The sequence below is a fragment of the Penicillium cosmopolitanum genome (assembly GCF_028827165.1).
Source record: "Penicillium cosmopolitanum strain IBT 29677 chromosome Unknown utg000009l:1.0-9042332.0:1.0-9050551.0, whole genome shotgun sequence".
Lineage (NCBI taxonomy): Eukaryota > Fungi > Ascomycota > Eurotiomycetes > Eurotiales > Aspergillaceae > Penicillium > Penicillium cosmopolitanum.
The window spans coordinates 3,620,722-3,636,160 of NW_026622679.1; the positions used below are offsets into that span (position 1 = coordinate 3,620,722).

The following is a 15,439-nucleotide window of genomic DNA, read 5'->3' on the forward strand; positions in this document are numbered from 1 at the left end:
GTAGCGATTCTATGTTCAGATGGAATGGGATTTCTTCATTGACATTCTTGTTTTATGTCGTTCAATCTTATTATCATGATTTGTACATGTTACTAGTCTAGTAAACTAATTATAGCTTCAACTGGCTTCGATCCTGGGGTCCAGAGCAGCAAGAAGGCTCAGGGTGCTGGGTCGATCTGTTGAAGGACTGGGATGACTGCGGAACGTCCAATGCTGGGTTCTTGGTGAAGAATCCATCGGGCTTGAGCATGACGCTGACACGCTCCATAGGCATAACTGGGAAATCCTCAATGCGAGGGTTGTGGGTAAGGCCGAATGCTACAAATATTGTCAGTAAGAGAAGGGCAGTAACCGGAGAAAGAAAATGACTTACTGTGCCAGAGAACAAGATCCTCATCCTCAACGGTATCGTTTCGGGCAGCCCACTTCTCCACACCTTGAGACTCCTTGCTCTGGTTCGTGAATTCACCGGCCGCGAACAGCTCATCGTCCTGGTACTTGGTCACCCAGATTGGACGAGTAGCGAATTGTGCACGCTTCAGGCCGAAAGACTTGGGGTTGGCCAGGATCATCTGACTAGGCGATGTTTGTAACTTATAAGCAATGGGGTGATGTGTAATTGGGTTGATGATGTGGTCGTTTCGAATCTTGAAGACACGGTGCTTTTCCACGCTTGTGGACGCGCTACCACTATTCCGAATAGTATTCTGCTCGGTAACATAGCCGACTCCGTAAGGATTGTTATCGTCCTGAGGCATAGGGACGCTGTCCTCATAATAAACAGTGTTCTTAAAGCCGTCCAGAGCAGGATCAATACGCAAAGAGAACATATGCTGGTGGAATGGGGCCATAACACCAGGTCCGACGTTGGTTCCCCATGGCACAGTTTGGCCGTTTTCGTTGTCGAATGGAACGGTGGACAGGATACCAGTTGCACGGACCTCGAGCTCGATGTTGGCGGCCTGATCCAGAATAAAGGCGAAGATATACTCGTAATTGGCGACTGTGCAGATCATCTGAACGACTAGCTGACGGTTACGAACGACCGTTGCTGCACCAGTGCGGTAGTTGGTGTGCTTGTGCTGGAGACCGGCATCCTGCTCGTGCATGCAGATGACGTTCTGGAGATGGACCGGAGCACCCTGTGCATCAGTACGGTAGCCATCAAAATACTTGATGTGACCGAGACAGTCGCAGCCCAAGGCGAGCTGGTTAGCAGTAATACCGAAACCAACGTCTCCGACATCAAAGGCTTGCTTGCGGTGGTAAGGTGCGCGAGGGTCTATTTTATAAAGTTAGATCACTGAAAATTTGGGGTTTTTGTATCCAGAGTCGTACCTCCATAGGGGACAGTCATTTCCGAGAATGAAAGACGGTAGAATGTGTTACGGCCGTCATAAGTCAGATTGTGCAACACCAGACCCTCCCGGTTGTTGAAGCCCACACGGAACCGCCATTTCTGCCATGAGACGGCATTGCCAATGACATTGAAAGACGCGCCCTCGGGCTGCTGGACAATGTAAGGCTTTAAATCAGTGCGGATTGGCTCATCTAGCAAATCGTGCGCGTATTGAATAGCCTTCACTGGCTTCCAAGGCTGGGTTTGCGAGGTCTGGGAGTCGGCACCGTCGGGAAGGTAATCGATGCGTACCAGCTCGTGTGTAATACCATCAAAGACGGGCGAAAATTTGAGAGGGAGAGAGTATTGGTTGTGTTGCGCGTGATCAGTCGACACGACGTACATGTAGCACTGAGTCAAACGTCGGGACTCGTTGATGTCCTCGGTACCGTAGATCCAAGGATCCATGCACACAGTCATGCCCTGCGGCAAGTTCAATTTCTCAATCTCTGCCTTGACAGCCGGGTGGCTCAGGCAGGTTGTCTCCATTTCCATCATCTCGTCCACATCTGCAGGGCCTTGAACATCTTTAGGAAGTTCCTTGGCAGAGATGATAGACTTGGTGTTGGCATTCAACAGGGCCTTGTGAAAAGAACCATTGTCCAGGCGGTGGAACAGAGCAAACAACAAACGAGCGGGTTTGGCTGGACGCGGCTTGCCTTGGCGTTCAGCTTCAAGGTAAGGAACGACTTCATGCTTGTAAGGCTCTTGAAGATCAATTCTCTTATAACGCAACTTGACACCAGGGAAGGCCGATTCCAGGATGCGCACGGCCAACTGGATCTCCCCAGGAGTGATAGGGTCGAAGGGGTGGAGGCTCGCCATAATGAAGATGATAAAGATGAGAATAAGGCAGGCGGAAGCAGCGGAGCCATCGCAATCCTTTTATATTCGCCGTGTCCGCAAAGGCCCTGAACCCGATTTGGTAAATCTTTCGACCGGGCGGGGATGTCGTTGGTGATTGGTTGAAGTCCAAGTCCACTCAGCGCAACTTTACCCGAAAGGGGTTTGGCGTCAAAGAAACTCGTGGACTAAAGACCGCTGGGGTCAAACGACAATTGGAGAAGTGTGGAGAGACGATGAATAATATGCAGATTGTTGAGATAAGAGCCAACGGAGAGCAAGGTTTGATGATGTAAGGTACAACACCTCAGAGAGGCTGGTGTGTCTGTCTCGGTGATCACAAGTACAAAACGGCCGTGCATTGCATTGCATGAATCGCGTGCGGCAAATATCGGAGAATAAACCCCCCTCACAAGTGAGATTGGAGAAACATCCCAATTGTGCATTCCCAGCCAGGTCTACAACACACGGAAAAATAATTTCTATCTAAATATCTACGTCAGGCCCGAAAGTATTAATGAAGGGGCTGTTAACAGCTAAGTCGAACAATATGGCGCCATTTCTCGCACACAAAACCAGTGGGCCGCTAAATGATGTACTTTCAGTATGTTTCCACATTGGAGGTCCCTTGGGAGATGATGTCTTTTAGATATCACGAATTGTACGAGTAGCTACTTGAGTGCAATTCAAACTGCTTTACTAAAGCCTAGACTATGGGAACAAAGATCGACAGAAGAAAAATGTGAAGGTGGTTGGAAATTCTCTAATGATCATCACGGAATGCCAAAAATCTCAAGTCAGGAACCATCGATCTCAATCAAATGAAGCGAAGCCAGATTGCCTCAAGGAAATTCGTGGCTTTTTTCTGAGGCCATTCGACTGCATCAAGCTCGGCCTTCCCGGTGAAAAGATCTGCGTCTTCCGATCGGATCCATTGTGTTTTCTTGAAGAGCTTCCAAAACAAAATGAACCCGAAGAAAAGAGGGAATCCAATGTAGGATGTGATAAATCCGGGTGTACTCCATCCACCGGCAATATAATCAAAGCCATTGAAGAAAGCAATGATGCAAAGGTATCCCAGAGTTAAGTATGTTGAGAATGGTTGTAGTGGGAAGCTAAAAGGTAGAGAGGATCTGTCAACATGTTGGGCTTGAATAGCGGCACTGAATCTGAGGTAGGCAATACAAATGGAGCCCCAAGTGTATCTGAGATAGCAGATTAGTTTAACGGTTTCAATATTGTACAGGGGATGGAACCGCGCAAAACTCACACGGTCGCAACAGTTGCCAGATTCTGGAACCATTGGAATGCCGTACTCGAGTCTGAACCCATCGACATGAATGATATAAGAGATATGGACATTGTGATCAGAAGACACCATATCGGAATTCCTTGTTTGGTACAACGCAGAAAAATCCTGGGCGCTTGTCGATTTTGCGCTAAGGCGTAAAGATACCGAGTTCCCATGAAGACATATGAGTTTCCGGATGAAATAGCCGAAATGAGAATGAGAGAGTTGATGATCGACGGCAAAGCCTTGATACCTGCTATGTTGACGGCAATTACCCAGGGTGACTGGGCTGTCCTATCTCCACCCATCAAGTTAGGGTTGCCACTGGGACAGATCATGCTCAAAGCAAATGCAGCAAAGACGTAAAAGAAGAGAAGTCTCCAGAAAACACGCTTGATAGCCCTGGGAATGTTCCGGCGAGGATTCTCGGCTTCACCTGCGGCGACAACGACGGTTTCGCAACCGTTGATTGCAAATTGAGCGTTGATTAAGGTATAGAAATATCCAAGAAAACGACCCTCCGAGCCAGTAGCGATATACTCTTTCATGATGCCAGCCGTTTTCCAGTAATGGAAACCAAGTCGAGGCTGACCCGACACGCCTCCTAGATCAATGCAGAGAGCCAGAATGAGCAGTCCGAGTATTCCGCAAAGCTTGATGACGGCGCACACAAATTCAAACTCTCCAAAGGTGTGAACAGCCAGGATATTCAGGGCTAGAAAAAACGCAATGAGCACCACAATCCATACGGCAACACTGACATTATCCGCGCCTGACCAGAACTGGATGACGCTGCACGCGGCCGATATTTCAGCACAGAGAGTGATAACTGCCGTAAACCAGGTATTCCAACCCACCGCAAACCCTAGCGCTTCGTCCACGTACCGAGCGCAAAATTGAGGGATGGCACCGGGGACGGGAAGCCAAGCGGCCATTTCGCCGAGGGCCATCATCATCATGAAGCCGGCGATACTGGCGGTCAGATAACCGAGAACAAGTGATAATGGACCTGCTACTCTTAGGGCATGTCCAATGCCGAGAAATAGTCCAGTGCCTAGGTTTCCGCCGAGTGCGATGAAGGTGACATGTCGGGCTTTGAGCTCACGTTGGACATTACCGAGTGCGTCGGACGATTCAGCATTGGCGATATCTGGCCATAGGTCATTTTGCTTCTTCTAGAATGTTTGTTAAATATAATGTTCTCCTTTTAGGGGACTTTCTTACTATCCTAGCAAGGGTAAGACCACGAAAAGAAGTCAGACGCACCATCAGTTCATTATCACCCAACTCCAGATCATCATTTTTCTTGGGCTTCTGTTCTAGCTCAGAGATAAACATAATAATGATTGATAAAATATAGCAAAGACTTGCGCCCCCATTCATATTTTACCCCGGACCCCGGATACGTGGTATAAATATTGGACAGACTCATCTGATGTTCCCGGATTTTGGCCGCGGGCAAATCCGCGGGTTGGGGAATTCTCAACCGAGAGATAGGAGTAAATGCCGTGCCCACCCAGGGCATTCGAGTCAGATAATTTAAGTCTCCATTATGGGCATCCAGAAGAAAATCTGTAGATAAGTAACACTGACTACTCCGTACTAGTAATATCTAATGTGTTAGCGGGAAGGCCCTATCTCGAACCCCCGAGCAGGTGACGGTGGAGGAGACCACAGGCAGCCACCCGGGGACTCGTCAATTGGCAAGGCCCCTTACCGAACCCCGGTGGGGGGAGCAAGGGTACCCTAACCTAGGTTAAGTTACGTTGGCGTTGCAAAAGTTTGAAACCTCCTATTGTCCACCATTTACGACCGCCTTCTAATGGCAGACTAGTAACTATCTCAGATGGATTAGATTAGCTACTCTATTCCATCTGAGGTAGCTACTTGTTCACCTTGGGAAGGCAGAGATCAGGGCAGTTAACAAAGAGTTTCAAACTTTTGCAACACTACCGTAACCACAAATTGCTGTTGCGGTTAACCGCGGGTAACCTGGGATGACTGCACAAGGTATAATTTTCCTCTTGATATTCGAGCAGTGATCTTTATTTATCGGTCTGAATTAGATCTAGTGTAAATTTCAAATGTTTCCGACCGGTAGAAACCTTGGAAATAAGGTATCTTGATTTTGGTGTCGGGGTTTTTCCAAGTCAGGATTCCGTAGGTTTGAGATACGGGCTCCAAGATGGCTATTGTTTGACCGTTGTACTACAGCCAGGCTACGGTCAACCGTAGGTACTTCGAAAAATATAGTTTTATATCGTATTTATATAGTATTGCTTGCTAATATTAGTGTCTTGCTCTCAACACGCGTTGCTTTGCTCTCTTAGCACATGATTTCTACCAACACTATTCCCTATTACCCTAGCGAATTAGTCGGCAGAGCTTCCTAGAGGCCGTACCAACGAAAGTCCAGTAAAACCCACCAAATTGAAGAAAGAGGACTAGTATGCATAACAAATATCTGCACCAAGTGTACCTCTTTGGTCGATCTTGCGATTGGTATGCTGTAGCCAGAATCGCAACACCCAAGCACTAGCGATTGTTGCTACGCCGAAGGCAGCATTCGATGACATGGCAGTAAGATAACGAGGACCATCGCTCTTGGGGTAGAGATATGCCGTGTAGATATAAGAGGCATTTGCAACCACGTTGATGAATGACAAAGAAGCAGCTTTCTTTTCGGGAGTTTGACCCAGGGTTGCCGAAACCCATCCCAAAATGACCGAGTTAACTGCATAAGCACCGCTAGCGAATAGGAAACAAGCAACATATCTTGCTCCAACATTCAGAGTCGTGCATGAAATGATGTATCCGACAACTGCTAGACCCATAGAGATGGTGATGTGCCAAGTTCGCTCGTTGTACCGACCGGAAGTTATTCCAGCAACAACACAGCAGATACCGGAGAAAACGTAGGGAGGGCAAGTCAGAACAAGGGTCATGGTGTTATTAAATCCCAAGCTTCCGACCACGGTAGGGAAAAAGTTGTTGAAACCACAGGCACTAAGATGCATGTTTTGCATGAAGGCTAAGAGGAACAGGCGTGGGTCACACATGGCTTGCTTCAAGCCAGCAAGAGCACCTTTGGACTCTTCACCACCGACGGTGTCCTTCTGGATGCGATCGTGGGCAAGCTGTCTTTCTTTGGGCGTGAGCCATCGTGTATTCAAAGGATGGTCCGGAAGCATGAAAATTCCGAGACCTGCGACACCAAATGTAACCGCACCCTCGATGATGAAGAGCCATTGCCATCCCTTGAGACCAAGATGATGATCCAAAGTAGCGAATGTAGCGGCCGCAATCAGACCGGCAACTGAAGTCGCGACGATGTTGCCAGAGTATAGAATGGAGATGCGGAAAGCAATCTCTTTTCGTGTATAGAACAGCGATAGAAGAAAAAGTGCTCCTGGATAGAATGGGGCTTCGGTAATACCCAGGAAAAAGCGGACAGCAACGAGACCCCTATAGTTCTTGGTCAAGGCTGTACAAGCTGATACAATTGCCCAGCTTGCCATACATATACTCATATAGAGAGAAGGTCTGATCTTCTTCGATGACATGAGCATGTTGGACGGGATTTGCATCAAGAGATAACTATGAAAAATGTTTGCGTCAGTGTCTAGTGTTCCTCTTATGATATGAAAGATCTTTTCGCTTACCCAACAAACAAAATCGAGATACAGGTGTTGTATTGAGTTCCTACCAGCCCGAGATCCTCCTCGATGCCATCGAGACGTGCATTGGCAATCGCATTGCGATCAATCTGATTTTGATATTAGAATGCAGTCCCGTCAATGCGAACCCATTTGTATCACCCACATAGTTCAGAAAATACATAGCCCACATGATAGGCATGATTCTCATGTCTAGCTTGCGCACAAGGGCAATCTCCCTGGCATCAGTCTTGGCTGTCGCACCAGAGTAGTCTCCCTTCTCATCCCCCAACTTGAGTGAGCTAGCATACTCGATTTGAGTGTCTCCGGATTCTTTTGCGATGCCAGAATCCGACGTGGCGATTGCTTTCGAAGTAGTCATATTGTCTAGTGAAGCCGTTGGGCTCCTGATTCGGACACAACACGGGGTTGTTGATGATGCGGTTTGAAAAAAAAGATATTTTCACGGAAATTGACAGGTATCCCATCGGCGAGGAAAGCACCAACTTATAGCCCATAACATTTGCTCAAAACGGACTAAGAAGAGCCCGCCTCGATCGTAGATCACATATCCTGGACTGTGGCAAGAGAAAGATTAGTTGATAGTCCCGGTTTTAGTGCGGAAGTAGCCAAGACTTTCCGCGATGCCAAGAAGGCCAGTAAAGCCACGAGAGTGCACATACCCCAGGTTTCCGCTAATCAAACTGAACCCCAGACTTCCCCCGCGCTGTCACTGGGTCCCGATGCGGGGGACATAAAACCAGAACCTATTAACGGCCAATAAGCAAAATGTAGAACTCCAAGCCAAATCAGCCACTCGTCCTCCAGGGGGGATTAGTGTCGGCTCTATGACCCTGGCGGACTATAGAAATACCGTTAGCGTGAACAAAAACGGTCTTGTCAAAGTCCGGACTCGAGTCATGAAGACTTATCGTAAAGCGGACAGCTCGTGATACCATTTCGATTCACTCTGGCAAAAATAAGAACTTCTCTTAATGATTTCCTGCGTTTGTAGTTGAATAGCTAGCTATTCACTAGGATTTTGCGCAGGCATTTATTCACCCATCTCATACAGTTTGAACGATACGGGAATCGTTGAGCCCATATGAGGGGAAACTTATCGCCGATAATTTTATCAACACCAAGAGGAAATATCAACTTTGAATTAAGCCAATTGCCTGTTTACAAGTGGGTTTTACATTATTTTACTGCATGTATCCCACGGAGTGGAGGCTAGACTTTTTCAAGGGGTGAAACAACAGGCTAGATGATCCGGTCTAACATTCAGCCTCATTACACCCGATCTCAAATGTCACAAATAAATGGCGAATCATATTTCTCCACCACTACCGGAGTAATGAATGATAGGAGGAGTCGTTGGTGGGATGGCGGGCTTCGCCGTTTGCGCGCATTTGGCTTCTGGTACATCGCCGAAACGAACGAAATAAGATTTTGGGGGCATTTATGCAAAGTAATAGTGTGAGCGCAAACAATCTCACAAGTATGAGTGACCTCCAGATTGAGAAGCTGGACGGCAAGAACAATATTGCGGAGTTTTCGAGTCAGCACACTTAAGGGTGATCTCAGCTTCCAGAACTGGAATACAACCTTTCGGTGTTCAGGGCATCTCCTTTTTCATTTTTGTTTCAATTCCACACAAAGAGCGATCGTGTTTGTTACAGTACTGTTTCTTCAGACTACTCCTGCTTCTGGTTATTTTTGTCTCCGATATGATTTTGTCATGTTCGAAATTCTCTCCCCTCTACGCGGTCTCTGAAATGCCAAGAAGAAGAAATTCCCCTCTGTTCGTATGTACTACTAACTAGTAGATATGTCATTTGACAGCGACGAGATCGATAGTCACTAGTCCTATTCGAGTGGCATATGTACCATGGTTCAAGGTCATCCTCTCATCATTACTACTAGTACTCGTCCAAAAAGTGAGTTCCCTTTATCTTCCATTATTCTCGTTAATTACAATGTCAAACCACTCTACTATGACTGCTGAATCAATCAATTACCCGAAAAAATGGAACAAATCCACTCTGCGCACTATCGGACAAGGGTTTTGCGGCACAGTGTGGGCATCTGAGAAAGGTCCCGCTTACAAGAGGGAGGACGGCGGGCCCGAAAGGTCTTTACAAAATGATTTTAAAATGCACCAACGAGCTCTCCAGAGCTTACGCAAGATTCCAACTATAAGGATCCGTATTCCAGCCTGCTACGCTTTTATTGAAGCAGAGGACTCAAAATGGTGGTCGGAAAACAATCAAACGTTTCCACCAGGGTTTAGAACGCCATGCAATCTGATTCAGTCGCAACGCATAGCACCTTTCTCTGAGTCTGTGCGGATTCTACTTATCAGTACTTACTGTCCACCAAAGCTAGCCCCAGAGATTATGGCAAGCGAGCCTAACAAAGACTGCTTGGCCAGGCTATATCTTGGCCGAAGACGAATTCAGAGGAGTAAGTACACGTCGCGATTCACGGCATTCTCCCTACGGAACTTCCCACTCCATCTTGATCAACTTGAAACTCTTGGGATCACAAGAGGAGATATCGAACAGTACGCAAGAGTCATGGCCGATACTCTTGCTATGATGCATTGGGTCAGCGAAATTGATGGAAATGATATCGAATTCGTCCTTGCCCCACCAAGCCTAGACCCCTGTCGCAAATTTCAATCCAGAAATCTAGACAGAAGTATGGAAAATGGACTCAAAATGGAGTCTAAAGTCTTTGGAAATCACTCTCTATGGGTCTTAGACTTTGATTTGTGTAGGGAGATAACAATGGATTCAAATGGGGTGCAACAAGCCGCAGCTGCATTTTGGCGCAATGATCCTTACTACCCACGACCAGGGAAAGAGTTTAAGGGTGATATTTCATTATGGAATACATTTCGAGAGAATTACTTACAGAAGAGTATGGAATGTATTAATATTGGGTCTCGGGAGCCAGAAGAAGCAGAAAGGAGGCGCTCTTTGTCAGAACAGTTTATCTGTCTGGTAGAACAGGAAGGAGACGCCCGAAATGAGTGATTAAAGAGAAAATATTGAGATTCAATCTAGAGAGCCTCGGATACTAGGAAGCTCACTTGAGTTAATGTTGACACGCACCTAATTCCCTAAATCAGATTCTCAATCTACATCGCGTCTGGCTGATCGCAGAAACACTATCGAAAGTGATTTAGAATTGGAATGTGCTCTGCCGGACCTCTTCGCTTAGGGTAACCCACTTCGGCTATGTGAGGTCTTGCTGGGTGATGACTTTCGTATAGACAAAGTGCATCCCGTTTACCCTAGGAGAGCAATGGCATGGTTTTATTTCTAAGAAGTGAATGTCTGGCACGTAGACCCTGGTCTAGGGGAACAATTGGTTCCTCTAGGAAAGTCCATATGCGGGATAGGAGAAGCTGAATTGCGGGCTTATCTTTTTTGCTTTTTGCTCAGCGGTTCGACCGTGCCTGCCAGGGATCAAATTTTTTTCTTTTCTATTCTTCCTGTGACAAACGCTTTTTGTTTACTTGTTTACGTTGTTGATGTTTAGATAGATGCCTAAATGCCTCATATATTAGATGTCTATTTTGCTCTTTCAGTTGCATTGGCTTTTTTCGATGTCGCGGACGGCCGGGAGAGCAGTAAGCGACTGTTGGCTTGTGCGCAATGACAAGAATCACACGCAACACTGGCCCTATCGTACATCTATGGATGATACTCAGTGTCGGGCCCTTTTCCATTGGATAATTTCACGGCAAACAAAGCACATGCTGATCCAAAAAACAATGCCCGAAAAAATCATGGCCAGGCTCGCAAAAATCATCCCTATCATTCCAGCGGGCCGGGCGCATGTCTCAAATCCATCCTCCCCTGGGAATATCGTAGACCATTGAAAGAGGTGACAAGTAAAGTAATACAAAGGAGCGATGATCAAGCCACAAGGGGCCACACTGAAGGTAAATCTTAGTATGCGTCTTTAGCTTGATGAGACTAGGTAGTTTGACCGAACATACATCTTGTAAATCACGACACACCAGTCCCTTACACTGCTCAGGATATACCAGGGTCGCGAAAGCTGCGAAGCCGAGCTATCGCACTAGGATGGAGATGTTGTCGGCAAGATTTCTGTCTTTGATTCATTGTACTTTGCACCGATCATGTTAGTCTCAAAGTCATGAGAAACCTTGAAAAGCACAGCAGGAAGGGTAAATAGAACCGGTTTCAATAACGGGGGCTTTTGGAATTTTTGCCTTACCTGGGATATCGTACGCCGAGTGGTACGCAGCGTATTGCCTCCAATCCACAGCATGCAAAAAGCAAAAGTAATGAAAGGCTTCAAAGAAATAGTCTGCCAAAATCTCACGGCGTACGCCATATTTTGATCGGATATACGAGGGTCAAGGCAGGCAAGATGAACCTTCCACGCCACATACAAGGTTATCCCCCCAAAACCGAAATCTGTTAACCACTTGATACGGCGACTGAGGATATGTTCCTCAGTCGAGGGATGTATCTTATGACTCCAAAACCAGTATAATACCCACATTCCTAGGGCGAGCAATAATATCCTAGGGGCTTGTCAGTCTCAAATGTAAAGGGTGGAGTTCTTGGTAGGCAGCAAACGGACATGATATGCATGAGGTGCATCTTTGACAAAAGGCTGCTAGTGCAGAATTATGTGACTGGTACGAGTAAACCGAAAAAGTCGTAGTGGATTTCCTGCCTTGTAGATGTGTAAGGAGTCTGAGTCGGGAAACTTGAATAGTGCATAGTCGAATGGCCAAGTACCTAGGTGCGATCGGCGAGATAGTAGTTATAAGTGAAAGTATTACCGGGAAGGACTCAGGATTATCTGTAAGCGAGGAAAGACTTCGATGGACAATTATGGGGGTATATGGGTAGAAGGCACCTAGGGGTGCATGGTAGAAAGAAAATTGGTGCCAGAACCGTCAATTCTGTTGGAGAAAGGTAATCAACAATATTAAAACCTCGAGCACATCCCCTCTTCTATTATTATTGTTGCCGAGGGCTGGGGCTAAACTTGGGGTCCAAAGGTCGGGGGTCAAAAGGTTCGGGGCCATTTTGATCCTCTTTTCAAGCTTCTTTTGTCTAGCTTCAAGGGGCATTTTCTTTTAATTGACTAGGCAAGGGTAAACTTGAAGAGGAAAAAACAGACCGGATATACGGCCTTAAACTACTACTAGTATTCACCAATAGTTATAGACTAGGGGTAAAGGGGGCGCTGGGTATTCTCACCCTGCTCTCGCCATTAAAAAGTCGAGTTAATTTCTAAAGCGCTTTAACTGGATTTAGTTAAGTAGGACCTTAGTTCTAGTTTCCGAGGTCTCAGGCTGAGAGGAAATTTCAATCGGCGCCCATCCCATTGAATACTTGTGGTTCATTGCCTAGCATTGGGGGTGTCAATACTATATACCTCCACAGACTACTACTAGTCGGTACTAGCATTTAATGAGCTGCCAATGAGCTGCCACTGACAATCGAGTTGAGATGTAGTCTTCGAAATGCAGAAAGCCAGTCAGCGTTATCAGCAATAGTTTGGTCCCAGGCATCCTCGGTATGAAAGAGCACCTTTCGTGCCTCCTTTTGAAACATTTCGTCTGTTGGAATGATGCCGAGTTCCATCTGCTTCCGACCGTATTGGCTCAGATGGCGTGTAAATACATCCAAGAATCCTGGGAGTTGCGGCATTGTTTGATCATCATGTGTGAGGGAGAATTCTGGCTTTAGGCATTCAGGATATCCAGAATCTTCATTGGTCATATTGGTCCCTGACATTAGCAAAGAATACTGGTCGCGAACGTCCTTGCTTGTCGCAGAAAATGGGACGATACACTCTGATTCCCATCCAAGAAGATAAGGCGGATACGCATTTTGGAGCTGGGCTGTAATGTGCGGGGCAAAGTCATGATCCCCCTTCCAATCCTTCATGGTAGATCCGTTGCGGAAGTGCCTGGCAAGATGCGAGACGCGATCATCCCAATTATCTAGAATCACATCACAAAATCCACATCTTGATGTGAAACTCTTCATTTCTTTCTTCCAGTCATCCAAGGGTGGTATATTATGTACTTGATGTACATGACGAAGATGCTGTACCAGATGATCTTTTCTATGGAATGAGCGTAGTTCATTGGATAGGTCTTTGCAAGCATCATAGTTGTGCATTAAGAGGTGTTCTTGCGATGGCTCCAACACATCGCAGAAGGCACAGAGCATCTTTCCTGTGATCGAGGAGAAGACCGACGGCCCGAGTGGTGCGCAATACCATGTTTCTAAATTCAAATGTAGTGATTTTTCATGTCGAACCCATTCGTATTTGGTCCCAAAGCGGTCGCAGCAAAAGGTGCAACAAAATATACGAGCCTTGCCGTTATTAGACTGAGATTTGGTCACATGCGCTTTTGATCGACGATTTCGAGTACGAGATGAGCGGGCACCAGATGACCAGGCTGAATCTGCAGATGAGACACTGGATTCGCGGCTTGTGTTAGAATATGATCGACGAGACCGAGAAGAGGTCTTTCCACGGCCGCGGTATTGTTGATCGGTGCGATAGGGTGTCGGTGTCTCTTGCATCGCATTCATTATGGCTGCAACTGAGGTCGGCTCTTCCTCGGGCCGAAATGTCTGCCATCGTTGCATTGGGTCCAGTTCACTTGTAGTCACATTTCGTGACGGTGTGTTTTTAACTTCCGAATTTGACACAAAATACCGACTCCTCCAACGGGGAAGACCGAATTGGTTGTTGGGAGTTTGAAGAGGTGTCTTCTGAAGATTGACATCACCTGTGAGTGGCATACTAGTAACTTCAACACCTGATGTAGTGTCTATTTGAGCTTCACTTTCGATTTCAGGAGAATTTGTCGCTAAGAGTGGCGAATTGAAGATGTCTGAAAGGAGGCCCTCGGTAGAAGATGATGCCGAAAAGTTACTGATTGCCGGATTTTCTCCATAGTCTAAAGGTTCCGGTGCAGGCGTATTGTAAGAATCGATGTTCCATAGCCTGCAGCCTTCTGAGGCTTGATCATGGAATATATTGGTATCAAAAGTAGCGTCATTTGTCCCAAAGTCTATTGGCAGTATCGGTATTTCCGTACTTTCGTCATTGGGGCAAACATGAAAATCACCGGGTGTTTGAGTAGATGTAAAATCAAAAATGTTTGGCTCAAAATTATCCTGATTCTGGGTCATATTGTAGGTGTTGCAACTCGCACATGTTCATTGACGCAACTTGAGAGTCGCAAGCCAAGGCCAAAGCCTCCGCCCGAATAATTCAAGGGATACGGAAAAGCTTTTGATCCGGAAACCACGTGACATACTATCAACCAATGAACGTTCGCTAACCAATGTAATGGGGATTCCCGCTCTCAACATCGGTATCCTGTAGTCATGTGCTGGAGGCCTTAGCAACAAGGCCACCGTTTTGTTTCGTGAGATTAAGTAGCGTTCGTTCGATACTATCAAAAACAACATGCATGTTCCCCTTTATGAAAATGTTCTACTGAGGCTGCTGAGGTTGCGGTATCGATATACTGCGTATGAAAGGTTCTGTTATTGCTCGTTCAATCATCTCTCTATAGCGTCACGCTTTGCTCATCTCGTTCCTGCACTCTGCGAGTGTGGTGGTTTTGTCTCTTCGCGATCGACCCGTCTGCTTGACAGACTGCCAGCGAGCATTCCCATCTTACATATGGCGTCCCCGGGAAGGCTCGATTAACAAAAGGGTGGCTGAAAGCAAGAGCAATATCATTGTGAGAAGTGGGTACTGCGTTTGACCCTGAGAGAATACGACGGTATTCGAACATATCACAAAGGGTGAAGAGCGGCTTGATCCTAGGTAGGATCAGCCTATCAAATGTTCGAAATGTCAGCCGAAAGGCCTATCGAAATGCCGCTATCTGCGGAATATGTGCAGTTTTTACGATCAACGCTCGCTGATTGGCACACGGGAGATGCCATAACACTGGAAGGCATTTTACGAATGACACCGGGTCAATTGCATAAGATAGCGATTCAGAGATGTCCTGGCATTGGCTATGTCTGGCATTCAGCGCTGTCTAATATTCTGTTGTCATTTGCGCTACGTTATTTATTGGAAAAAGGATCACTGTCGGAACGGAATCAATCGCCAACGGCTGCGTCGTTATTATTATTACCATTGAGTACAGAGTCCCCTGTTCCCCGTTCTGTATCCCCTTCTTTGTCTACATCTTCATCTACTTCTGTTTCT

General features: G+C 46.5%; 5 protein-coding genes across 5 annotated transcripts; 1 reads left to right on the forward strand and 4 right to left on the reverse strand.

The window, feature by feature from the left end:
- Nucleotides 1-109: 109 nt before the first annotated feature.
- N7509_009474 (Copper amine oxidase 1) lies at nucleotides 110-2,224 on the reverse strand (the record flags this gene model as incomplete). The annotated part of the gene is made up of 3 exons (XM_056634111.1): nucleotides 110-318; nucleotides 374-1,282; nucleotides 1,339-2,224. The coding sequence occupies 3 exons, from the start codon at nucleotides 2,222-2,224 to the stop codon at nucleotides 110-112; spliced, it is 2,004 nt and encodes a 667-aa protein (XP_056484731.1).
- Nucleotides 2,225-3,508: 1,284 nt separating this feature from the next.
- N7509_009475 (amino acid permease/ SLC12A domain-containing protein) lies at nucleotides 3,509-4,871 on the reverse strand (the record flags this gene model as incomplete). Its single annotated transcript, XM_056634112.1, has 2 exons — nucleotides 3,509-4,708; nucleotides 4,800-4,871. 2 exons carry the CDS (start codon nucleotides 4,869-4,871, stop codon nucleotides 3,509-3,511), a joined length of 1,272 nt encoding a protein of 423 aa, XP_056484732.1.
- A 1,106-nt stretch (nucleotides 4,872-5,977) lies between these two features.
- N7509_009476 (uncharacterized protein) lies at nucleotides 5,978-7,571 on the reverse strand (the record flags this gene model as incomplete). Its single annotated transcript, XM_056634113.1, has 3 exons — nucleotides 5,978-7,130; nucleotides 7,196-7,299; nucleotides 7,356-7,571. The coding sequence occupies 3 exons, from the start codon at nucleotides 7,569-7,571 to the stop codon at nucleotides 5,978-5,980; spliced, it is 1,473 nt and encodes a 490-aa protein (XP_056484733.1).
- A 1,597-nt stretch (nucleotides 7,572-9,168) lies between these two features.
- On the forward strand, nucleotides 9,169-10,230 carry N7509_009477 (zinc finger protein; the record flags this gene model as incomplete). Its single annotated transcript, XM_056634114.1, has 1 exon — nucleotides 9,169-10,230. The coding sequence occupies one exon, from the start codon at nucleotides 9,169-9,171 to the stop codon at nucleotides 10,228-10,230; it is 1,062 nt and encodes a 353-aa protein (XP_056484734.1).
- A 2,424-nt stretch (nucleotides 10,231-12,654) lies between these two features.
- N7509_009478 (uncharacterized protein) lies at nucleotides 12,655-14,400 on the reverse strand (the record flags this gene model as incomplete). Its single annotated transcript, XM_056634115.1, has 1 exon — nucleotides 12,655-14,400. One exon carries the CDS (start codon nucleotides 14,398-14,400, stop codon nucleotides 12,655-12,657), a length of 1,746 nt encoding a protein of 581 aa, XP_056484735.1.
- Nucleotides 14,401-15,439: the final 1,039 nt, after the last annotated feature.